The sequence below is a fragment of the Lagopus muta genome, chromosome 2 (assembly GCF_023343835.1).
Source record: "Lagopus muta isolate bLagMut1 chromosome 2, bLagMut1 primary, whole genome shotgun sequence".
NCBI classification, from domain to species: Eukaryota; Metazoa; Chordata; class Aves; order Galliformes; family Phasianidae; genus Lagopus; species Lagopus muta.
Genome location: NC_064434.1, coordinates 6,947,817 through 6,972,298, shown reverse-complemented (window position 1 = coordinate 6,972,298; position 24,482 = coordinate 6,947,817). Strand labels below are relative to the sequence as shown.

The 24,482-nt window shown below is 43.3% G+C and overlaps 2 protein-coding genes across 5 annotated transcripts in view; one reads left to right on the top strand and one right to left on the bottom strand.

Moving 5' to 3' along the window:
* The window catches only part of ATAD2B (ATPase family AAA domain containing 2B), an 83,232-nt gene extending 72,327 nt beyond the window's left edge, over positions 1 to 10,905 (bottom strand). For all 4 annotated transcript variants that reach the window (XM_048938069.1, XM_048938070.1, XM_048938072.1 and 1 more), the window contains exons 1-2: positions 8,914 to 10,905; positions 405 to 3,445 (exon numbers count right to left, since the gene is read on the bottom strand). In XM_048938069.1, the coding sequence (XP_048794026.1) occupies positions 405 to 560 (156 nt within the window). In that variant the 5' untranslated portion in view covers positions 561 to 3,445; positions 8,914 to 10,905. The remainder of the gene's footprint in view (positions 1 to 404; positions 3,446 to 8,913) is intronic.
* Positions 8,468 to 24,421, top strand: UBXN2A (UBX domain protein 2A). The gene is made up of 7 exons (XM_048938101.1): positions 8,468 to 8,654; positions 11,084 to 11,136; positions 12,114 to 12,249; positions 13,070 to 13,179; positions 14,677 to 14,817; positions 20,139 to 20,303; positions 22,135 to 24,421. Exons 1-7 carry the CDS (start codon positions 8,481 to 8,483, stop codon positions 22,436 to 22,438), a joined length of 1,083 nt encoding a protein of 360 aa, XP_048794058.1. The 5' UTR covers positions 8,468 to 8,480; the 3' UTR covers positions 22,439 to 24,421.
* The last annotated feature ends 61 nt before the right edge of the window (positions 24,422 to 24,482 follow it).

The following is a 24,482-nucleotide window of genomic DNA, read 5'->3' as shown; positions in this document are numbered from 1 at the left end:
AGAGCCGCTCCCGGCCGCAGGGGGCGCTCGGCCCGCAGCGCGGCTCCCTCCCGCCGTGCCGGCCCTGCCTCGGCGCCGCGGCCCCGCCGCAACTTCGCCTCCCGTGTCCTCGGCCGCCCCCTGACCCCGTCAGGGGCCGCCCGCTCGGCGGCTTCCCCACGACGTGTGTCCCCCCCTCCCTGCCCCCCCACACGCGGCGCCGCGTCCCCGCACGCCCCGCCGTCCCTCCGCTCGGCCCGGCACCGTCTCGGAGCCGCCCCCCCCCCCCCGCGACAGCGGCGCTGTCCCCAGCGGTTCACCGGCCAAGGCCCTGCCGCCGTCTCCGCCGCCGTCGCGGTCCCCCGCCCCCAATTCCCTACTCTCCGTACGTCGTCCGCTGCCCGCTCCCCGCCGCCAGCCCTCACCCGCGCCGCCGCCGTCTCTTCCAGCCCGGCCGCATCTGCCTTGGTGCCCCTTTTGGAAGAGCGGGTCCGGGACGAGATGAAATGGCTGCCGGCTCCGGCCGCCGCGGCCGCCGCTTTGCCCAGGGGGCGCAAGGAGCTCTTCCTGGTGTTCACCATGGCCCCGGGGAGGGGGTCGCGGGGGGCCCCGCCGCCGCCGCCGCCGCCGCTGCTGCCGCCGCCGCCGCCGCCGGCGCGGAGGGAGGAGGGAGGGCGGACAGGCGAGGACTCGGGAAGGGAGGGGAAGGGGAGGGGGAAGAAGGAGAAGTCCTTCGGGGACGCCGCTCCGCCGGGCAGAACCACAAGACAGAACCGCGCCGACTCCTCCCGCCGCTGCCGCCGCCTCCTCGGCTCAGCCCCGCGCTAGCCGGCCGCCATTACTGCCCCTTCTCCCTTTCTCTCCTCGCCGCGCCGCCACCCCGGCTGTTGCCGCAGGGGGGCGCTGCGGCGCCGCCGCCTCCGCGCGTAGGGCCGAGGCGGCCCCCGCTGTGTACGTTCTAGCACGGCGCCGGCGCCGCTCTATGGGCCTGGCGCGAGCCGGGGGCACGGGGGTAGGCGATCGGTAGGATTCCCAGGGAGCGGGACGGCGGGTTGGAAAGGCCGGGAGCGGCCCGCGCAGGCAGAACGGCTGCGGGGCGGGGGCTGCGGAGCAGCCGTCCTGTCAGGCTGAGGGCCGCGGCGGAGCTCTGGAGGCGAGGGGTCGAGGCTTCTGTCAGTCGCGCCTGCCTCGGCGGGATCCGGCGCCTCGGCGATTACGGCAAGGGATCGTAGAGATTCGGGGCCGGGCCGAGGAAGGGACGGCCGCCCACGGTCGGGGGGGGGTTGGGAGGAGACGGCCCCAGAGAGCGCCCGCGGAGCTCCGCTCAGCCGTGGGACTTCGTATCGGTCAGTGACACGGCTCACACAGACGGGGGATAAGGAACCCGCCCCTCTGCGTGGAGAACGAATTTCACAGCCTGCCGAGTTCGGCTGCGAAGGAATCCTGTGACGGGCGGGCGGACGGCGATGCGCCCTTGCGCTGTCCGCCGTGCGGCTCACCCACAGCGTGCTCTCGGCGTCCGATGTCCATTGCTCAGCGGTCGGAAAGCTGATTTTTCTCTTGTCTCCTCTCGCTCTCATCGCAGATCCAACAATCACGTTGCAGAGAGCCGAAAACTGGTATCTGTTATGCTACATCGGATGCCTCAGCGCTGCTCAAACTGCTCATGAACTACGATCCTTCTATATTGATGTGCAGCAAGAAGTCCTTGTGCCACCAGCTGATGGCCTTCATTGAACTTAATCACAACACATGTAAAACAAATAACAAAATAAAACAAATTCAGTAACAGAAGCACAGAGCTGTATGTGATGTAGTCAGTAACAGAAGCACAGAGCTGTATGTGATGCATTCAGTAATAGAAGCATGGAGCTTTAAAGTGATGAAGTTACAGCCTCTGTTTGTTACTCTTACACTGCTGCTTTGGCAAAAAATAGTAATATGATTTCTGATGGCATGGCAGGGGCTGCTAGGCTCGTACAGGCTTTATCAGTATTCTTAGTGCTTAAAGATGGAAATTGCAATATAAATAGAGAACAATAAATGTAAAAACTGTTATTCTGCTTTACATCCACACTCCCGCATACTTCCTTTCAAGATTAAAGTCTGAAAGCACGGTGGAGTGTATACTTAAAAATGTGAAACTTACAATAGTTCCATTAGGATGTATGATAAGGAAATGGGCCATTTAGATTTCCAAGAAAATAATTATCTCTGTATACAGAGAGAATTTTTCATTTTTCTAAGTACTGCATCCTAGAAGTAGAAATGATGATCTTTTGATTATCTGACATTCTCTGCTTACAGCTTTTAATCTGTAATAGCAACAGTACTTCGTCTCCTGTTTAAGAACCTGCAGTCTTTCTAAAGCACAGTTGTTCTGCTCAGTGCAGTTAGTTTGGTTACATTGCCTATTCTTCATTTATTCCTTTATTTGTTTTGAGGTTATGGAAAGATGTTGCCATTTCAAACACTTGTAGGGTAAAGGAGTATTTTAATGTAAAACGCATGACAGATTTTTAAAATGATACTGGGAAACAACTTGTAGGAATGGAAGGAAATGGCAAGAGGCTGTAGTTCACCAAAAGTGTTGTGGGAAAGAAGCCAGAAATGTGTTACCTAAAAGAGCTATTCCTGCAACCATATGATGATAGATAAATGTGCTTTCCCATTTCCATCCTTGCTACTGATCAGCCATGTAATTCAGATACGGTGTCCAAATTCTTCAGGTCTGAAAATGAAAAATAGTATTTTGATCTTCTTAAAGTTTTTGTGTGCATCACAAGAATACCATCCCCATTTTGGGAAAACCAACAGATGAAGCTGTGGCCCAAAAAAGGACCCAAACTGCAGATGCAGTGAATGTCATAACTCAGGATTGCAATGCATTGGCAGGACTGTTTGCATAACATCTGCTTGCAACATGCCTGATTCAAACCAGCACTCCTCCCTCCTCTGATGAACACTGATGACTTTTTAAAAGTAAAATAAACTTTGTCATTATGCAAGCAAAATTATTTTCTGGGTCCCTGTCCAGATCTGCTTGAAGCAACAGAAAGGCAACAACATGAAAGCAATTTATATTTACCAAATATTTTGACCATAGTTGTGTCCTTCTTTTTTTTCCTTTGTCCTTTTATTCCTATGTTCTGATCTCATTCCTGTGAGCCATGCTCTTTATGACACCAGAGGGACTACTCTTGTGGAGGGATTGATGTCGTTAAAAATCCCTGCTCGCTGCTTTGAACACTAATGCTTTATTCTCATTATGTTAGCATAGTAGGGAACATGTAAAGACATGCATCATTTTGGACGTTTCCTCCCTGCGTGGTTTTTGGCAGATGGTTTTATTTTCAGGTTTCTTTGTTGTCCTGTTGTTCTTACAAGGCGTGGCCAGTAACTGACTCAGTCATCTCGTGGCTTTCTGGCTTCTACGTGCACTCCATCGCCATCCTTAGTAGGGACACTATAAATGAATAAATCGTAAATAACAAGATTTGCTTGTCAGTTTTGTTTGGATTTTCTGTTTCTTATACAGATGACACATTAACATCAGATTAATATTTTATACTACACGTACAAAGAGATTTCTATACCGTTTAACAATGAAAGATGAAGTACTGCAGACATTGATGCAGACGTGAATTTATAGCAATTTCACTAATTCAAAAATGTATTTGTTCCATTTCTTATTTGTTATTTGTGTCTAGTGTAATTAATGATGGAGTTAAAACCTGTTTTGACCCTCTATTGATAGGGAGAGCTTTGTTGGGAAAAAAAGAAAAAGAAAGAAAGAAAGAAAGGAAAAAAAGTGAAAAAAAACCTGAGTAGTGAAAGAGAAAAGATGAAAAAGAAAAGGGGCAGAAAGGAACAGTTATACTCCACAAAGTAGTACATAAAACTTTTGTAGGGTTCGTTCTCAGATTCAATTTCAAGATTTGTAGTTTGGTCTTGAAAACAGATGGGTAAATGCTTCTGAAAATAAATGCCATTGGGAAGGACTGTGTTTCAAATTGAACCAATTTATAACGTGCTGAAGCTTGCAGCAGAGTTCAACACCCTTTTATCTCCTGTTATTAGAAAAGAAGATGAAAATAACCAAAACTTATATTGAGAAGAGGCCAGGACATCTGCTGTGGCAGGTACACCACTGAGAAACTGGAAGACCATGAGGAAGTGCTGGAGCAAAAGAATCCCTTTTGCTCAACAAGACTTGGGGAATTAAGTCCTACTGGGACTCAGTGACATAAAAAGACATTAAAAGATGAGCCAGGATAAAGACGAATGGAAATCCTTGTTTATTCCATAAGTAATATTTAATGCCATGGGAAGTACTTGGAGATGGAAGATTTTGTTATCACCTGTTCCTGTTTTACAAGGAAATCAGGAACATATCATAACAAAAGAAAAAGTGTTTCGCCATTTATTAAGAACTTCTGTAGAGAGCTTCTTCCCAGTAAGGACCAGAGGGCTTTTTTCCAGTGAAATCCTATTTGCTTCCATCATAGGCAATTTATCAGAGATTACTTTGTAATATCTCTGAGTAGCTGTAACATCCCAAAGAATGAAAATTAAATCGTCTTTTCAGGACTCTATTTATAAGCTCTTGTGTGCTTCTTTCTGTCATGCTGTCAACTCATCCTGGTTTCAGCTGAATCTCAAAATAAAGGGATTCACAAGAGATTATGCTTTTGTACATGTGCTCTATGTCCTTTCTGGAAAGAATTTTAGGAAACTGAGTTGGAGTGGCTTCTCTCTTGAGAACTGTCCACTATGAAGACAGGCCTCTGGGAAACATCAAACAAGGAGGGTCTGCTAGCCTGGATTGGTCCCACCTTACACTTGAACGTATAAAGTAAGTCCCTCCACACTGCACATGCTTTGCAGTGATATCAAGGTGACCCATTCTTAATAATAATGTTTTAGAAACTAACTTTGAATGTTCAGTTCTAATGTTCAGCTGAATATTGCTTTCCAAACTACAGTGGGTTACATAACTGCAACTCGAAATGGTATCATAGAGCAGATTTCTTACATGACGTTAAATAGGAGCGATAAGAACTGCCTCCTGATATTTCAAAATTAGCTGCACATCACATCTAGTAATCAGCTTCCATAACATGCTTCCTGTTGAGCTAAGGTTACATGCAGTAGATGGTCTGATACTAAAAAGGCTGGCGACACTGTAAGGCAGGAATCTGCAGGATCTGTTTTTCACTGTGCTGAAAATTGCTTCCATCTTGGAGAAAAATGGCATATCACCTCACTTTGGTGTTTATGATCATTAATCATATGAAAGTAGTACCCCAGACTGTTAGTATGCTAAAAGTAAAGCTTTTTCTATAGCTTTGTCATAAAAAACAGACTCTGTTCTAAAATGCTTACAATAAGCATTTATTAACACATTTGCAGATAAGCATTAGGAGTATATGAATGCATTATAAACATGATTAAGGTCACATGGAGAGTCTATTGGAAGCACTATTTGCTCATAAATCTCCCTACTCCTCACACACAATCTTAGCTTCAAAAATAAGTTTTCTCGTTATGCATCCAAGAACAATGTTATAAACTATGCTACCATATCTTAATTTCACTTGAAAGTGCCTTTGTTTTGAGAATTCACGTCATGTGTTATTTCCAAATGTGTGTTATCTGGTGCTAACAGTTGCTCAAGCTGTCTTGACTTTTTCATGGCTTTGTCCATTCTATGGAATTTTTGAAATTGAAGCTGTATTCACTTTGCTGTGGATTCACACTCCAACGGCCCAGCTGCATGTGTGGATACTTCACTGCGTGGGGGTAGCAAACACCCTGTTCATGAATGCTGATTCACGCAGTGCCATAAAACGATGACTCGCTTTCCCGTTGCACTAACTTTCCAGCAACATGAGCTCCCAAAGCTATTTCTGCCATTGTGGCAGCCTGGAGCATTTAACATCCCTGCAAGGAGCACGAGGGAAAAGGACACCACGCAGAGGAATGTGCTGTCACGTCAACAGCACTGCGAGCACAGAGTGACCTCACTCTGTTCTATTTTACAATCCCTTTTCCCTCTCAGTCTTACAGCTCTATGGATATGTGTATATTACTCCAAAGGCTTCAGGCAACAACTGCTATCTCAAGCAAAGGTCAATCAATATAGCTGATGTGTTGATGTTTAATTATAGGAAGTTGCTGTTTTGCTCTGGCGTGGGTTAACCTTGGTTTAATATTCCTTCAGTTAGATTTCTTATTGTTTTTAGGTACACCATGTGCAGTGGTTCTTCTACAACCCTGACAACTGAGTAGTGACAGCTGAAGCAGTGCTTTATTTTGTCATCATTGAGATTCACTCCTACATTATAAAACAAGTTCAGGGGTTGTTACTGTCTTCCACACCAGTGCATCTGATCTCTCCTGACAAAGGGGCATGAGATGGTTGTATTCATCTAATGAATACCCAGTTACAGTGTTTTTCAGTGAACTCAGTCCGGGCTGTTTGCTTCTATTCACCACGCTGTAAGAATAGGACCATTTGCTTCTGTTCATCTTGTATACTGCTTCTTGCCAGAGAATAAGCTTTATATAATGCGTAGCCTAAAAGGATTTCAGTAAAAGCTTGATTGTAACAATGCTAACTTGAAAATATCCACTTTTTAAGAAAAGAAGATTTTTTATGCAATACTGGAGCTGAAGATGGATTTTCCCTTTATTTTTCTTGCTCTCATGCTTTGTCAAGTTTCAGTCCTGAGGGAAAACAGCTGCACTTAGAAGAGCTATTAAAGAACCACTAAATTCACTAGGACACCAATTCCTATTGTAGTAGGTCAGCATGTCTCTAGCTGTACTCTGATTTGCAGTAATAGATCTAATCTTCTAAATCAATACTTGATTGCAGTTGAGAAGCCTGCAACATTACACCAGGTAAAGTCTAATCTTGCCTTTTCCTGTGCTTACCTTGGGTCTAATACAATCTTTGCAGAAAGGGCCCCAAGGCAGGTCTTGCACTTATTATTAAGCTTGTGTGTTCAATGAAATGGAGCAAATGTACTTAAGATATTGAAAGTAGAATACGTTCAGCACTGCAGAACAACTTTATGACATTTTACCAAGCAGAATTTGTAAATTCCTTACATTTCTTCAACAGTGATATGAAAGCCTTGTGATACGTTCCCTATATGTATATGTATATGAGGGGTATAAAACTCACTCAGTAGAACCATAGAATCATTAAGGTTGGAAAGGACCTCTAGGATCATCCAGTCCAACCTCAACCCATCCCACCATGCCCACTGCCCACGTCCCTCAGCGCCACATCCTCACGTTTCTTGAGCACCTCCAGGGACAGCAATCCCCCCACCTCCCTGGGCAGCTGTGCCACTGCATCACCACTCCTTTGGAGAAGCAGTTTTACCTGATATCCAACCTGAATCTCTGCTGGCACATCCTGAGGCCGCAACCTCTCCTCCTGTCACTAACTAGGAAAAAACAGCTCCCCCCAGCTTCTTACAACCTTCTCTCGGGTAGGTGTAAAGTGATAAGATGTATATGTGTATATGAGGTCTCCGGGGAGACCCCACTGTGGTCTTCCAGTACTTGAAGAGAGCATATAAACAGAAGGAGAATGGCTGTTTACGAGGGTGAATAGTGATAGGACAAGGAGGAATGGTTTTGAACTGAGACAGAAGAGGTTTAGGTTAGATATTAGGAGGAAGTTTTTCTTCCTCCTTTCTAACACAGAGGCTGGTGATGCCCAAGGAGGTTGTGGATGCTCCATCCCTGGAGGCATTCAAGGTCAGGCTGGATATGGTTCTGGGCAGCCTGGTCTGCTGGTTGGCAACGAGGGGGGTTGAAACTGGATGATCATTGTGGCCTTTTTCAGCCCAGGCCATTCTATGATTCTATGATATGTGAGAGCTATAAAACTCAACAGAATCACAGAATCGTAGGGGTTGGGAGGGACCTCTGGACATCACCTCGTCCACCCTCCTGTTAAAGCACATTCCCTACAGCAGATACAGAAGAAAGCATTCACAGGAGTCCTGAATGTCTCCACAGGAGACTCCGCCACCTCTCTGGGCAGTCAGTTCCAGAATTCTGTCACACACAAAGTAAAGTTGTTCCTTGTGTTCGTACGGATCTCTCCCGGATCTCCCTATGCTCAACTCTCCCCTGCACATTTGTAGGCAGGAGCCACAGTTAGATGTCATCCAGCTCAAACTGAAGGCCAATTGCCTTCAAGTGGCTCGGTGTGATGTAATGTATAGCAGCATGAAGGGGAATAAACTTAGCTGCCAGGGGTCAGGTGTCCATGCCTCAGAGGTTAAGCATCTCATTTCAGTCATAGCTTTGAAAAATGTCATTTTGTTTGTTACACTGCACAACACGTGAAGAAAATACCGGGTGACCTTTGCTTATAGAATTATCATCGATCGCACTTCACTCATGGATTTCCTATTAATTAAAGCGAATTAGGAACGAGGCGAAGGAAGGTGAATTCCACTCGCCCTCTTTCCAACATGGCGCCCCGACACCGCCCTCCCTGTGGGCGGGGCGCAGCTCTCCTCCCCGCCCGGCCCGGTCCGGCCGTGGGTGCCCGGGCCGCCTCTGGCCGCGCATGCGCAGTGGAGCGCGGGACACCGAGGAGTTGGTGCGGAGCGGAGGCCGCGGGCGGTGCTGCGCTGCGAGGCCGGGTGAGTTGGTGCGGTGAGCCGGGGGAGCGGGTCCTACCGAGCCGGTGGCCCCTCTGCTCCGAGCAGTGCTTGAACTTAGTCGCCCCGCCTCAGCGCGGGGTGACCTCAGGAGCTCTAAATATAGCCCTGCGCGGGCTGCCCTTGGGGCGGGTCGGGGTTTGGGGCAGCGGAGGGGAAGGCGCCTCTGGAGGCTTTCCGCGTTTCTTTTCGATATGCGCGGACTCGCGTTGCTGGCTGGAGGTCTTGGAGCCGCGTTTACCTGGACGCGTCGGCTTGGCGCTCTCCCTCCGTGCCCGGCTTTCTCCCGTAAGTTGTTCCCCGTCGCTGGGCGCTGCGGTGCGCTCAGCCGCGTCCGTCATTTCTGGGCGCTGCGCTGGCAGAGCGCGCTCAGCTTGCGGCTGGAGAAGTTGTGCTTCTGCCGAAGTTAGCCGGCGAGCTTTCCTCTGGGAGCCGCTGGGAGGCTGGCAGCCCCGCGTTCCCCTTTATTTTGTTTAATTTCGGCAGCTGGAAGCTCAGCCCTGCGATACGTTTGTCACAAAAGCCGTACCGAAACTCCCAGCGCTGTGGGTGACGTCTGTCAGAAGTTGGCAGGAGGGAGCTGCTCCCCCTGCAGCACCGCGGGCTCATCTGGTCGCTGTGCCCGAATGGCTCCTTGCTCGTGACCACCAACACGCTGCGTTGTGCTTTCCGTGATATGTTAGCATGTGTCTTTCTTCTGATTGCAACCCAACACCTTCTAAAGGCTGTTGAGCTTCAGTGGGAGCGGCGACTTTCACAGCTGAGCGGTTCTGAATGCTGCTGGTGGGGGCTGGAGGCCTCAGAAATCCTCTGAGCTCCCTCATTGTGCCGTGTGTCAGCAGCTCTGCTGACAGCTCGCAGAGAAATCAACAGAAGCAGGCACTTAGAGGTGGCTCGGGGGCAAAAGATACACGCAAACACAGATTTAATCCAGGAAAATTACTTAGTTGTGTTAAAAGTTAACTTGAGAGAAGCTGATGAACATAAAAATATTAAGCATCTTCTTATGCTGGTTACAGAAAGTTCCTGTTTTGCAGGGCAGGTGCAAAGTTCCAAGTGCAGCAGTCAGATACACTCATGAGGTTGCAATGTACCTGCACAGGCTTGGCCATCTATAATTTTCTGTTTGTGAGGGGGAAAAAAAAGAAAAAGGCCATACCACATCTTATATGACATGTCAGAGGTATTCTAAGAGTAGTTTTCTGACCTAACATATATGCAAGCAAATAATCTGAAGGCTGCCTGAACTTTCTCAGAGTAACACAGAGTGAATCTTTGTGGTTGTTAGGAGTGTTTTCTGAAGGCTTACCTACATTTCAGCAGAAAGTGTGTTGCAGAGTTTTGAGATGAAGGAACGTCAATATCAGCATCCCAGGAGAACATGAATTAGTACTGAACTGGAAGCTTATGTGTTGGTTGGTTTTTTTTTGATCATTTCAGTGAATGTTGTTTTCCCTAACATCTCCATCTTCTGTTAAGTTAGATGGTTGGAGCATTTTAAATTTATTTCAGTCTTGCTGTACATGATCTTTCCTAGGAGCACATGGGCTATTGCTGCTTAGTTTGATGTTGGTATCTGTGCACAATATGATGACTTCGTCCTAATCCTGCCAGGAGCAGAGTGTGATCTGTGTAACCTGTGTCCAGAAATACTTAAACAGTTGCTGTTTAAAATTTATGTCCTTCTGGAAGCTTGTTTAGTTTTAGGGTGGTTTGGGGGGTCTCTAGCTTTTTGTGACTCTCTGTAAGTTCTCCTCAGAGAGCTCAGAAGATTGGTATGGCATTCTCTGACTTGGCAAACTAATCCTGTAGTATATTTAGTACATCTGAATCCAGGATTTTCTTTCCAACTGGGTGATAGACTAGAAATGATAATGCACATTATGCAGTTCTTTGAATGCTGCACTAATAAGGTATGGTAGGAAGGGGAACCTGACAAACCTTGCACCTTTGGGTAATGTGCTCTGCTGAAGTGAAGGTCATCGGAGTGCCTGCAGTGGCAGTGCAGTTTTCCTGTGACTGCCTCACAGCGTTTCTGAGAATCAGGGGATTTTAAGTCATGCTGATGAGAGAAGGAATGTGATCTCCTTTTCCTCAGCTGGCGTGGCTGTGGATGTGTATTTGCAATTCACATGATTATTGTGGAACTTATTTATGTGAGAGTAATTTTCATTTAAAAGGTCTGAAAGCGAGGTTTGGTTCACGTGTCATCGAATTAGAAACAACCATCTGGAGACTGGGGGGGGATTTGGGGGACAGGGGAAAGGTTCAGATTTCTGGTTAAACTCCCTTTCGACACAGGAGAAACTTACAGACTATTTCAGCTTCAGAAATAGGCAGGAGTGCCAGGCGTGTGGTCTGCTGTTGTCTGTGTGGGTTTTGTTTTGTTAACTGTCTCTTTTCCTAATTAGGAGGAGCACCAGGATGAAAACATGGACAATGTCAAAACTGTGAAGGAAGAATGGTAGGTTCTCATCTCCCTGAGCTGTTTTCTTTTTCCTTCCTATTAGTGTTTGTCCTATCAGGACTTTTTAAACTTTCTCTTAAATTTCAGATTTCAGTCTTTTCTGCTGTACCCTCTGTTCCACATACACCCAAGTTTAAAAAAAAAAAAAAAAAAAAACCACAGATTTTTGCTTGAAGATTTCTCAAATACCCAAAGTGTTTCCTGGATGCTAGAAGTGGCATAAATATTTTACTTAAATGGAAAGACAGGGTTGCAGTTTGCTAACTCACTGTGTACTTTGACATTTAGTATGGAGGTGTTCGGTTTTCCAGATATGCTTGTGAGATAAAGGAAAGGCAGCTTGTTGCCTCAAATAATGCTCCAAGTTTGTTTTGTTCTCTGAGAAAATAAACGTAGGCACAGTATGGTACAGCGTGCTTCCGAAGTCTTTCTTAATGTCACTGAGTTTTTCTTTACCTAAATACATTAATCCTTAGGGATTCCTACTGTTGCATAGAGGCACTGCAAACAATAATTCCTTTTAATGCAAATGTAGCTCATTACTGTTCAAGTAAGCATTGCTCTCCTTGAATTTATTGCAGAGTTCTTCATAAAACTCGATTTTTTTTTTTTTTTAAGAGCTACATTTTTTTTTTCCTGAATTACTTAAAATAGACATCTGAATCTCCAGTGGAAATAACTCCTGCAGTGTTTGCCAAAACCTGCATAATCCTCTTACTATGCAAAGAATCTAAACTGCAACATAATCGTTCATTCACCTTGCATATATCTGCATTGTGATTGGTCAGAGTCTAACAGAGAAATAGCTGTTATGTATGCAGTGTTCTACGAAAAGAAGTGGCTGATGCATCTCTTTTTAATCAAGTAAGCTGGTGTAGGGGAGCATGTATTTTAATACTGAACTTCTAGGGTAACTGCTTGTTGTCTTCTGTGCTGTCTGGAACATCTTTGTTATTTGTGCATTTGTTCTGCAGGATGTGTAAGTCAAGAGCTGATGGCCAGATTTTGAATGGTACAGAACAAAACCATGACTATTTTGTCAATGACCTTTTTGAAGAAGCTCAGAAGATTGGTGCAATATGCGTGTCTCCAACTACAGTCAAGAACCAGGTAGATGTTGAAAAAAAAAATACTAATTTAACATAATAGCACTCCAGGAATACTCCAGAAAACAAATGTAAGAAGTTCAGCAGTCTTATCCAATACGCCTGTAGGAAGATGTATGCGGAAGTCAGACAGCAGTAGGAGCGGTCTGCCATCTCTGGCTGAACCAAACCTATAATTCTGCTACCCAAAAACTGCTATAGAACTCTTGTTCTGGGACTTAGCTCATGCACTTCTGATTAATTGCTAGAGAGAGAGAGCTTCTGATTCAGTGCAAGGAGTGACAACTGCCATCTCAGGGGAAGTTTGTAAGAGTTGTAGCCTTTCTATGAAGAAATAATCCAGGTTTTTTCACTTACTCTCTTTTATATAGTTGTGGTGGTAATGGGATGCTCAGCATGGCTTTGTATGTAAGAGGTTCTGTCCTTTTTATGTATTTCTGTTGCTCCCAAAGGTTGGTGGAGGAGAAGCTGGACATAAGCCAGCAGAGTGTGCTTGCAGCCTGGAAGGCCAGCTGTGTTCTGGGCTGCATTAAAAAAAGGGTGGCCAGCAGGGAGAGGGAGGTGATTGTCCCCTCTGCTTGTTTTTGCCCAAAGAAAGCATAATGACTAGAGTGAGGTTTACTTCTAACTGATTGATGCTTAGAAATCTCACTTCCCCCTTGCTGTCAGTCTACCTGTCAAGACAGGGTCAAAACACATTACAGTGAATCTTCTTTTAGTGTTTTTATTCCATGCACTGGATGGTTCAAAATCAAAGGTACCGGTTGGTTATATAAAGCTAGTTTTAAATCAGCGTTAAATTGAAAATTGTTCTTGCTCTACAGGTTGATGTGATCATTAAACTTTGGAAAAATGGGTTTACAGTAAATGATGGTGAACTTAGAAGCTACACTGATGTTGGAAATCAGCAGTTCTTGGACTCCGTTAAAAAAGGGTGAGGGAGCTTTTTGTTCCTCATCTGCCTGAGTTAACGTGCTTTGGATTACAGTTTGCTCATACTCCAAATTTTTGGCATTGCTTCACTCCAGTAGCCCTGCAGGAGTACGGTCTGCTGACTCTGTCATTTCCTGCCATGCCGATGATTTCTCACATTCACAAGTTGCACATACTGCAACTGAAAGCAGTCGTACAGTTGCTGATGGAGTAGATAAAAGTGAGTGTTGGTAAGAGGCACAGCAGACACAGAATGAAATAAAAAGGAAGTCATCGTGCCCAGTAATAGCCAGTGCTCAAATGGTACTTCTGCTGGCAGTCTGTGTGCAAGTGGTTAAGCACGTCTGGTTTGCTGGTCTTTGTTTTCCTCTTATTGATGAAAAGCCTTTGGTGGGCGCAGTTGCTGCATTGTAATTCCGGGAAGCTTCAATCAGCCTTCAATTGCAGTCATCTTCCCTTGTACCAACTTACTATTTCACTCACTTGTGTGTGTATGTAGTGATCTTACTTTTATCCAACTACTGAAATTGAGCATGCTGGAATGATTTCTGCTAGTGTTTGATGCAGTCTTACTTTAAAAAAGCAGATTGAACATAGAAACCAGTATAATTTGAACCTTTCACTTGTAGTTTGTTTCCCCATCCCATACAAATAAAAGGGAGAAAATAATTTTGCATCATATTCTTTTATAACTCGTTTTCATGAATGGTGTAATTAATTCACATACTATTTTTTATCTCTTCTGTGCTTTACAAGCCCATCAAAAACTACTGATTTTACATTTTACCTTATGCGTGTCACCTGCATTGGTTCTAATAGCAGTAGATTGCGTTGTTGAGAGCCCTCTACTTTCTTTGTGGAAGTCAAAAGTTTACCACCTCCCTTTCTCTGTATCCTTATGGAGGTGCTAAGTAACTACCAGATGGTTCCTGCATAACTGGTGATGGTAGGCTAGCACTCAGCACCACCCAGACAAAGGCCTTGTGTTCTGCTTAAGGCAAATAAAGCACTGCTGAGTGATGTTACTGCACTAAAGACTGTAGTTGTTAGGAAGCTGATTTCTTAAAGCTGAGTTTCCTGTTTACCACTAATTAAACACGTTGTTTCTAACCTCAGTCTTTCTCCTTAAAAGTTGATCATTGTTTTCTATGTTTTTTTGGGGCTTTTTATTCCCATGAGTTACAAAAAAAAAAAAGAACTTGCTGTGTATCACTGCAGTAATATTAAACCCTCTGCATGTACTTTGGTGTGGTAACTACTGGGTAAATTTCAGTATCATTCAATGAATTACATTGTCTTATTTTATTGTTCAAGTTGTATTTAATTTGCAGCTCAAGAACTTGGAGTTATTTGCATATCATGCAGTTAGTACGATTATTAATAAATTATTAAAGCATGATCTTTACAAGAGTAAACACAGCTGGTATTAATCATTAATGTGTTTTTGGATACTGAGACAGTATAATAATTCTTTTTCTGATGTCTTTTTTTTCTTAAGGGAGCTGCCTTTTGAGCTGCAGAAAGTATTTGAGAAGGAAGAGGTAGATGTGAAAGTGGAGGACAAAAAAGATGAATTGTATCTGTCATCAAAAAAGCCAATATTTCATCCCTTTTCTGGTCATGGTTACAGATTAGGAAGGTGAGTAACTTGACGTAATCTGTGCTTGAGTAGCTGAAGGAAAGTATATGTATGGTAAGGGATCATATAATTCAGATTGGAGGCTACCTCTGGAGTTCTCTAATCCAGGCTCACGTGTGGGGACAGATGAGATTCCTCAGGCCTTTATCCAGCTGGGCCTTGAAATTCTGCAAGGATGGAGGCTGTGAAACCTGGTTCAGTGACCTGACCTCATGAGGGAGAAAGTTTTTCCTAATACCCAATCTGAATTTACCTTATTTCAACTTATATCCTCTGTGTAGAGCCTGATAACCTCCTGTAGGTACTGGCAGGTTGCTGTGAAGGCCCCTGGTACAGTTTCTCCCACAGGCTGAACAAGCCCACCTTCTCCATCCTCTCCCCCCAAGGCAGATGCTGCAGCCCAGCCACATCTCTGTGGCTCTCCATGGAACCCCCCCAGGTTATCAATATTTTTCTTTTATTGGTTTTTTATCAGGGGCCAAATCTGAGTTCAGTATTTAGGCGTGTCTAATGAATGCTGTATGGGGGATTATCAGCTCCTACAATCTGCTGGCTGGGGTCCTGCTCACACAGCCAGGAGTTTAATGACTTTCTTTTCTCAAAATTTCCATGTGAACAGTACTTTCTCAAAGAACTGTTCCCAGTTTCTTTTATTCTGTGACTTAATAAAAAAGCTTTGCTGTTAAAAGTTAATGTACAGTACTTTCTATGAAAAAAGGGGAATTTGAGTGTTGGAGCTGAAGAAGACTATTTTGTATTCTGCTGAACATGTTCAGCATTTAACTATGTGTTCATTGCAGTTTGACTTCCCACTCATTCTTTCCTTTATTCTGTGTGGGTGGATAGAGTCAACCAGCACAAAAACTGGATGTGGTTTATGACCATACAGCATTTTGGAAATCCTTTGCACAGAGGGAAGCCAGGAGTTCACCTGTATAAATCTCTGCAACTTTAGCTTACTTCTGCTGAGTCATCTTTCATGTATTTCTGTCATGTAAGATTTGCATGCATGAAAAAGAAGATTTCAGCCTTGGGAATGAAACACAGTGACCAGGAACCTACAGGAAACCTTCAGTGGTGGATCTGCTTGGTGACCTGTAGGCTGTGCTGAAGCCTGAAGTGAACAGCTTGTTCTGATGCAGAGGAAAGGGTTTGCTGTTCAGGCTCAAGCTGAGGAAAAGCATCAGCTGGGTGAGGTTGGGGGAGGAGGTGGGTAACAGAGTAAAAGGCTGATGGGGCAAAGAGTGAGTGGTTTCTGGATGCATTAGAGAAGCAAGCATCTTTGATCAGTTTCATCTGTTTCAGTAGCACAGGCTGTTCATTCAATTGCTGTACGCTTGGGTTGATAGGGTCGATAGGGAGAACTTCCCTTGAGAGGTGGATGAGAAATGCCTCAAGTCTCGCTTCTGGTAGCACTGAAATCCTGAGCAAAGGTCAAGAACTGAATCGTATTTCATTTACCAGTAGGCATGTAGATAGCGGAAGCAGAAAGATCTTCAGCATGCTGGGTTTCTGCTGCTAAGCAGGGCTAAGTGGCAGGTTGTTCAGTTGCTTGTCGTGCTCTGTCATGCCTACAGCAAGTAATGATCTGGCTTCCCAGTAGGCGCGTTAGGTTCTGGAAGCGCGCTATTCTGTGACTTTCGCTTGAGTGGTTTTGCACACTGAGACATCCCACAACTTGCTCAGCAATTTTGTTCTGTATGAACAGGATAGAATGCGCCCTCCTGCTGTTGCTGCTCTATTCAGTGCTACGGTATCAGAATGTTTTCTTTCAAGACTACTAAATATTTTTTGCTGGTGGTAGAAACATGAGCCGTGAGTGTTTTGTAAACTGGTCCTCGCTTCCTGATGTTAATAAATGTCCATTGCATCCATATGCTACTCTTGGAACAGAAGAGCTTTTTGGGGGAATAGTAATAATGCTGTCTGAGATGGACATGCTGTGGTTTAACCCAGCAGTCAGCTTGGAACCACGTGGTCTTTTGCTCACTACCCATTCCTCTCAATGAGCTGGGGAAAGAATTGGGAGGAAAAAAAGGTTTTTATCTCAACCTGCAATTTCTTTTATTTGCTAATACAGAAAAGGAAGAGAGAAATGGTATCAGTGGTAATCACAAGTGTTCACACTTACAGAACAAGTGATGCACAACACAACTGCTCACCACCCACCAACTTATGTGCAGCCAGTCCCTGAGAAGCAGTAGCCCTCCCTCCCTCCCCCCAGCCAACTTCTTACAGTTTTATTGTTTTTTAAATGATGCCATCTGATATGAAAGATCCCTTTGGCCCTTTGATCTCTTGGATCAGCTGTTCTGGTTCTGTCCCCTACCAGCTCCGTGTGTCCCCTCATTCACCTCCCTTTGGCAGGACAGTAGGAGAAGCTGAAACGTCCTTGGCCCTGTGTAACCACTGATGAGGAACAAATGAAACATTGATGTGTTATCAAGATTGTTTTTCTCCTAAAGCCAAAACATAGCATCATAGCAGATTCTGTGAAGAAATTTAACTCTGTCTCAGCTGAAACAAGGACAACATAACAAGGTTGAAGCTGTAGAACTCCCTGTACACAGTTGCGTTCATGTGCTTAACTAAAAGAGAAACAAATGACTGAATGATTTACTTAGCTTATGACTTGCTTATCAGTTAAACTTGATAATAATCTCTGTAGATTTCTCTGCTGATGCTCCCAAGTGAATGAATTACATGAGTGGCTGCATTATGGAGTCTCAATAGAAACTGGTCTGTTGACCACCTCATTAAAATTTGCTTGGGGAAGAAATAGAGGAGCTAGAACTGTTTTCATTTGTTGTTTATTTTTAATGCAACCCAAATGAGTTTGATCCTCTCCATTTATGTTGTACAGGAGAAACAAAGACTTTTCCAATATACCTCAGGTACCTGCATAACAAATGGATATATTCAGGTTTATTTACCCCCACTCAGGTTCGCTTAATAGCTTGACTCTCACAAGATTTGCAGCTGAAAATCTCTGTTAAGTTTAACAAGGTATTTTAAAAACAGCCTTAGAAAGGACCTTAGCTGTGCTGTTGACTGAAATCACTTGTAGCAAAATGGATTTGCTGTATAACATTCTTAGAGTAAAACAGTGTGCTTCAAGATTCTTCCTGTTAGTCTGGGTAAGCACAATACTTAAAGAGAAAAAGCCCAATATTTGGAAAATTGCCTGGAGACTTTTGTATCTCTTCAATCTTTGTAAGATTATCAGGGGAAGATGTAAAAGGAATGAACTGTTAGAAGGAATGATGATGGTTTGATGTCAAACTCATAGAAGACTTACGTTTTTGGTTTGTGGCTTCGGTCAGAGCTCCCACCACTAGATGGCTTTATCTGTCAGTTTACAGGAACAAATTTAAGTGTAGAAATGCTTTAGAACTTGGTGAGTAGAGTTCTTCTTTCTCTTGCAGCTTAGTTTAATGTGTTGCCTTCAGTTCTGTGTATGTTTGCTATTAAAGAATCATCTCCAATGCTACTACGAGCCCTGAGATGTGGAAAGAGGAAAGAGGTGGTTTGAGAACAGCATCAAAGTTTATGTATATGTAAGATAGTTGTGTGAACTACAACTGTAGCTAATGAGACTAAAATATGCCTGGTTTAGCTTGGGCAGAAGTGCACAGTGAGTTGGCTCTCCAGCATCCGCTGTACTGGAGACAGCTGGCTCATGTGTGGCTGCTTACATGTCAGTAAGCCCTGAACTGGTCTGCACTATCAAGCAGCCAGAGAAAGCTGATCACTGCTGGACTTAAGTATGATTTGCACTTTATTTTTGTTTTTACTTCCATTGCCAAGATTGTTTAACTTTATCTTGCTGGTGCTTAAGGGTTGGTTCTTTTTCCAAATCTGGACTGCAGCTAGGGTTTATTGTTATTGTTGTTGAGCTCAAGCATGACGAGAAGCTGAGTGTGAGATAAGTACATCAGTAGGGGCAGATGGATGATAGTAAGTCACCTGCACTTGGACTGCAACCAGAATGTTGTACAGGTGCACATCTTGAAATCTATTGTTACTGCTTCCTATTTCTTGCACCCCACGTGGTTTCTGCTTATTGCCTTCATCTGTAGTGAGTATCTCTTATCGTTTGAGATCGCTTAACTTTTTAATTTTTTTTTGGTCAAGTTTCAGTGGAAGAAATCAAAAGTGCCTCTACTGGCTGATAGTCTGGGAGTGAGAACACTTACCTGGACACGAGTGGTAGAGAATTCTTGAAATGCTTCAGATTGAGAAGACTGTTAGCTTGAATGTATCAAATCAGTAGATATCTTCGTTTTTAATTAAAAATGACCTGTGGCTGTCCTGCATTATGATTAAACTAACACAATACAAGAACATAAGGCTGCTGTTTGTCTGTAACAGTATTGTTAAGATCTGTTGTTCTATTGTTTAGTGAGTTCTCCCTCAAGAAACAGTAGGTGATTTTTTTGGTGTGTGGAGTTGAGCTTTGAAATCCCTGTGAAGCACTCATGTAGTCAGTAACCACTACAGAGCTCAGAAGAAATGGTAACTCCTTAAATCATTGCTGTTGTTTTGCAAGCAGACATCTGCTCATGTTTATGTGCTGAGGATGTGCCCGTTGGATCAGGCCTGAGTGATGACTTAAACAGTACATACTGAACAAGCTTGCTCCTGAAAGCAAAGAAACCTAAGCTCTAGACGTTTCAAAACCAGTATTTGTGCCAGTAATTTTTTTTTCCAAAGACCATACACTTAACTGAATCCCTCTGTCAAGCTATTTTATGGATCTTTCTTTGCCCTTATGGTACGTTGAGCTGTTGAAAGTGCTTTGCAAATCAAAAGCTAAGTGTATGCACAAGCCTGGGTTTCCACATTAAATCAATTTCTCTAAAGAGTGTCTCTAAACTGAAAGAAATGACGCTGGAGTCTAAATCAAGGCTAACAGCTTTCAGTTAAATTGAATTACTGTAATCACATTGCACTGAAAATTAACATTGAGTATGCAAATTCAAACGTAAGCCCCTTATAGTTTCACCTGTGTGATTAGAGTACAAAAATACACAAAGAATCTCTCTTGTGTGCTTTAATCCTTTGACATGTCAGTTCCCTGTCTTGTAAAATGCTTACTGCAGACAAGCAAATTCTTCAGCACGTTGAAGACTTCCATGTGGAATTATTAGCACAGTTTTCTGGTTTGTTTTTTTGTTTTTGTTCTAGTTTTTTTAATGATATCAAATCCCATAACCTTTTTGCTCTTTGACACAGGGCAGAGAGCTCTAGAAAAAGAGATCTGGACATGGGTTCAAACTTACAGGAAGTATTAACTTGGGTTTGTTTTGTTTTTTTTTCAGTGCTACTCCAAGGATAATCTCTAAAGGAAGAGAGGATCATCAAGCAGCTGCTGATAAAAGACGTCTTCCTGTAGTACCCTTAAATGATTTGGAGCCAGTCACTAACATCCAGATCTGGTTAGCGGATGGGGAGAGGATAATTCAGAAATTCAACGTTTCACACAGGTAATGCTGTTATTTGTGCTCGCATCTGAATTATTTGTGCTACAACTGTATGTATGATACGTTCAATATCTGTAACTCATCTGCATCTCCCGTTCACTTAATGTTGCTTTGCTCTTTGGCTCTATCTGGGGTATCTTTTTGAATTTATTTTAGAGAAAATTCATTGTTTTTTAGCAAATAAGTAAGAGGAGTGTGAGAGAAACATGAGCTGATGTTACCAGTCAGCTCGTAACTGAGTGTAAATCAAAATCCATTGAGGAAACTTGGAGGTTTTTAGGTTAGTGGAAGTTAAGGTATATGAATTGTTCACTGCTGGAAGAAACAGTTAAGTGGATTTATGTGGCTTTTATGATGACAAGTCTCTTACAGAATGACTACATCTGGAGCAAATCACTTACTCAAAAAGGAAAACCTGCTAGTTGTTGAGCAGACAGCAGCTGTTGAGTTTCAGAAAATCCACTTGTATTTCTTCCAGCATGTAAAAGGAAGTGGAGGATGTGACTTTGAGCTGAGCCAGAGGATCATGCAGGGAGGGCCAAAGTTAAGCAGGCGAGCTTATTCACCTGCACGTCTGTCCTGTCAGCATGGTTGGAATAAAATGCATCTAGTGTGCTTAATTCTTAATTACTACAGTTTCCAGTTCCCAAAGAGGCTTATAAATGGGGATGAAGTCAGAAGGTGTCAGCACAGCAGATGTATGAAGGAACCTTGAGGAAGTAGGATTAATGGCTTAACATTAAGTTTTGGAACTGCTGTCTTTAGGGACCATTCTCCAATTTGTAACTTGCTGTCACAGTACCACACAGTCATGTCATATGCAAAGGTTACTTTGCCTGTGTTTCTCCCTCAATCACTTTAAAGTAATCATAGGTTTTAACACTACCCAGACTGCTGTCGAGATAAACTGTAAATAGAGGCTGCCCAGAGAGATTTTGGAGTCTCCTTCTCTGGAGATACTCAAAAGCCCTTCTGGATGCTTTCCTGTGCTACCTACTGTAGGGAACCTGCTTTAGCAGGGGGTTGGACTGGATGGTCTCCAGAGGTCTTACTCCTATCCTATACTGACTCCTATCCTGATCGTGCTGAGATTATGAATGGTCAGAAGAAGAGCTCAGGTGCTTAACTTGTACTGATTTATTACTCTTAGCAGCCTAAGGTATGATGCAAAATGTTGTTGTGATGTATTGCTGAAAGATCAATTGCTATTTTAATTAGGAGCTCCCAAATAAAGGTTTTATCTTTGTTATTCCAAGTTTAACAGGTTTAAGTATATTAAGGAGTTTTTTTCTTTGTGATAAACAGTATTATTTACAACTGTACTTCAACAGGGGAAAAAAAAATCCTTGGGAACCTGTGTCTTGCTTACTCTTGAAAGATTCTTTGCATCTTAGCAGGCATCTTGAATTTACTACTGCTCCTATTTTGGGAGACAGAGGCTACTGTAAGACCTAATTAACTATCCAGGCAAATTTTGCAAAAAATCTTTGCAAATTTTGCTTTTTCTTCTATGGTTCTGCTGCATGTACCATATACTAAAGGCTTCCTTGTTCTGGCTCTTGGCTATGGAAACATCAAGTAGAGCTCCACCAGCTGGTTAAGAAATAGCAGATTTGTGTGACAGCTGTCCGTGAGCCATGGTGAAGCATTTGAATCCTTTTTATTTTCTTGCTCTCGAGTGAACCAAGCACTGAAGGACACCTATTTCTCCATTTCTGTGCCGTCAGCTGTTATGTCTCATTCTGTTCCTGAGGTGGTTCTTTGTGTGTTGTGGTTCTGTTCTGTGTTAAGGCTAGAGCACACTGATGCTGAGTCTTCTTTTTTTTCTTCTCAGAATAAGCCACGTCAGAGACTTCATAACAAAGTATCAAGGATCAGAGGGAGGTGTTCCCTTCATGCTGACTACTTCGCTGCCCTTTCGAGAACTGCAAGATGAGACGCTGACACTACAGGAAGCAAAGTTGCAAAATGCTGTTGTTGTTCAGAGACTTCAGAAAACAACTGAACCTTTTAGACTCTCAGTGCTGAAAGCTCCTGACAGTGACTGTAAAACTGCTGCTGCACCTAATGGACGGCTCAGGAATGAGCAAAAAACCGCTATCAAAAGCACAACTTCAGATCAGTTTATAGCTAACTGAAAGCTGCACACAGGCAGAACTAGACCAAACGTAACCAGCAATATCTGGATGCACTATCATTCTTACCTAGTGTGATCTTAGGGAGCAGGTGTGTGCTGTGCTGTAATTTGCTGTGACAAACATATTTTCAACTAATTTTGGTGATCAGAGCCTGGCTGAATAATGCAGCAGAGGTAACTGTACGGCAGGGGTTATCCTTATGATTTCCTTGGCTTTGCTAGCATGTTCTTTAATGAGTATACTTAGGTGGAATGGTACTCTGAGACTTAATTACTACTGGTAACACACTTTAGGGAAAAACAATATTTATTTTTGCACTTTGGACTAAAGAGAAACTGAACTGATTGATTTAATTTATACTTCAATATAAGTTGCTCCAGTTTCCCTTCTTGTTTTAGTAACAGGCAATAGATGCTGCAGGGAAGTTCACATTTGAACTCCTCTAAGTATTTTGAAAATCAGTGTAAGTATCATTAGTATTTAATTACTATTTCATCACAATATCTGCAGTGTGAATGTCCTATTAAGTCTTCACATGATGGTAGGTGCATGTGTGAGAAGATTGAAATTAGGTAGCCTGGTGCATACTGGATATGAAGTGCCTCAAAGTAAGCTCTGAAGGAATTGTTATTCCTAATGGTTGAAGTGTTTTCTGTCTCTTGTGTTCTGCTACAGGTATCTTACAGACAGGGTGATGTTAAACTACCTGGCTCACTAGGATACAGATCTGCTTTTAGCCTCGTCACAGAGAAACTTCATTTTTCTGTAGTTTGCCATGTGGCTGTAGTGGCTTAGAGGGACACAGCTGTTTTTGTACTACATATCTGTCTCTGTCCTGAGCTAGCCATCTGATGAGATGTCAACAGCATGTAGGCAAACTTCAAAGATATGTAAAATCTGTATTTGAAAACTGAGGCTTCTCCTCTACCCCTTCACCCCGTTTCCATCCAAATCTTTTTTCTTTTTTTTTTTTGTCCTTGTGCTTTTGGCGTAAGATTTATACCCAACCATCCCAGGTTTTGCTAAAGGAGAACATTAAGGACTAAATATATATATTTTGTACTGGTTGTGTTAAATCACATACGGGTTTGTGTATGGACCTAGAGTCTCTCGGTAAAGACTTTCTTGGGGCCTTCAATAAATGCTGACTTGTTTGTGCTACCTACACAAATGGGTGGTTGTCAGAGTTGAACTTCTTTTGCGTGGTTAAAGATCATTTTGGGCTTCTCTGTTCTTCTAAATAGAAAATTATTTAATTGAAATGACTAATTCTTTCTAAAAGTCCTGTTACTTCATGCTAAGGATGGACTTATTTCATTTACAGGAACATAAAACTGCCAGTTTTGTTCCAGAGTCTCTCTCAGAGTTGCAGGATGGCTGAGATTGGCAGGGACCTCAGAGGGTCCATCTGATCCAACCAGGGGAACTCAAAGCAGAGTGCCAGCACCACATCCAGGTGGCTCTTAGAGATCTCCAAGGAAACTCCACAGCCTCTTTGGGCAACTTTGCAACTTTCTCAGTGCTGGAGCACTGAGGACATTTGAGGACAGTCAAATTGAAGTCAACTGCACAAATAACTACTCCCATGTATTCAAAAAGTGAATATCTGAAAGCTATGCAATACAGTATGCACTGCTTTCAGTGCTATAAACTTGCTGTGTTACTGCATCATTCAGGTTTGTGTAGTAAATTATACAATTGCGTTTTGTTTGCTCTTCCATTCTCTTTTCCATTACATGAAAAGCCTGCGAAATCTCTAGCTGTAGGAAAAAATAACCAGACAAATTCCTTGATAAAACTGAAGAGACAAGTCACTTGCAGGCATATATTCTACCCTTAGCTTGAACAGTGGCTTTAATTTATCAGTTCTTTTGGATTAGTCTTAATGTAAAACCAAATATTAGAGAAATACACATGCTTGATTGTAAAACACAGTTATTCTTATCTAAAAGGTTCGTGTAACTTCAAAGTAGCAGTACACTACTCCTGTGTTTACAACAGAAATTAAATGAAAAGATTATGAAGTGTTTATGTAAAATGGAAT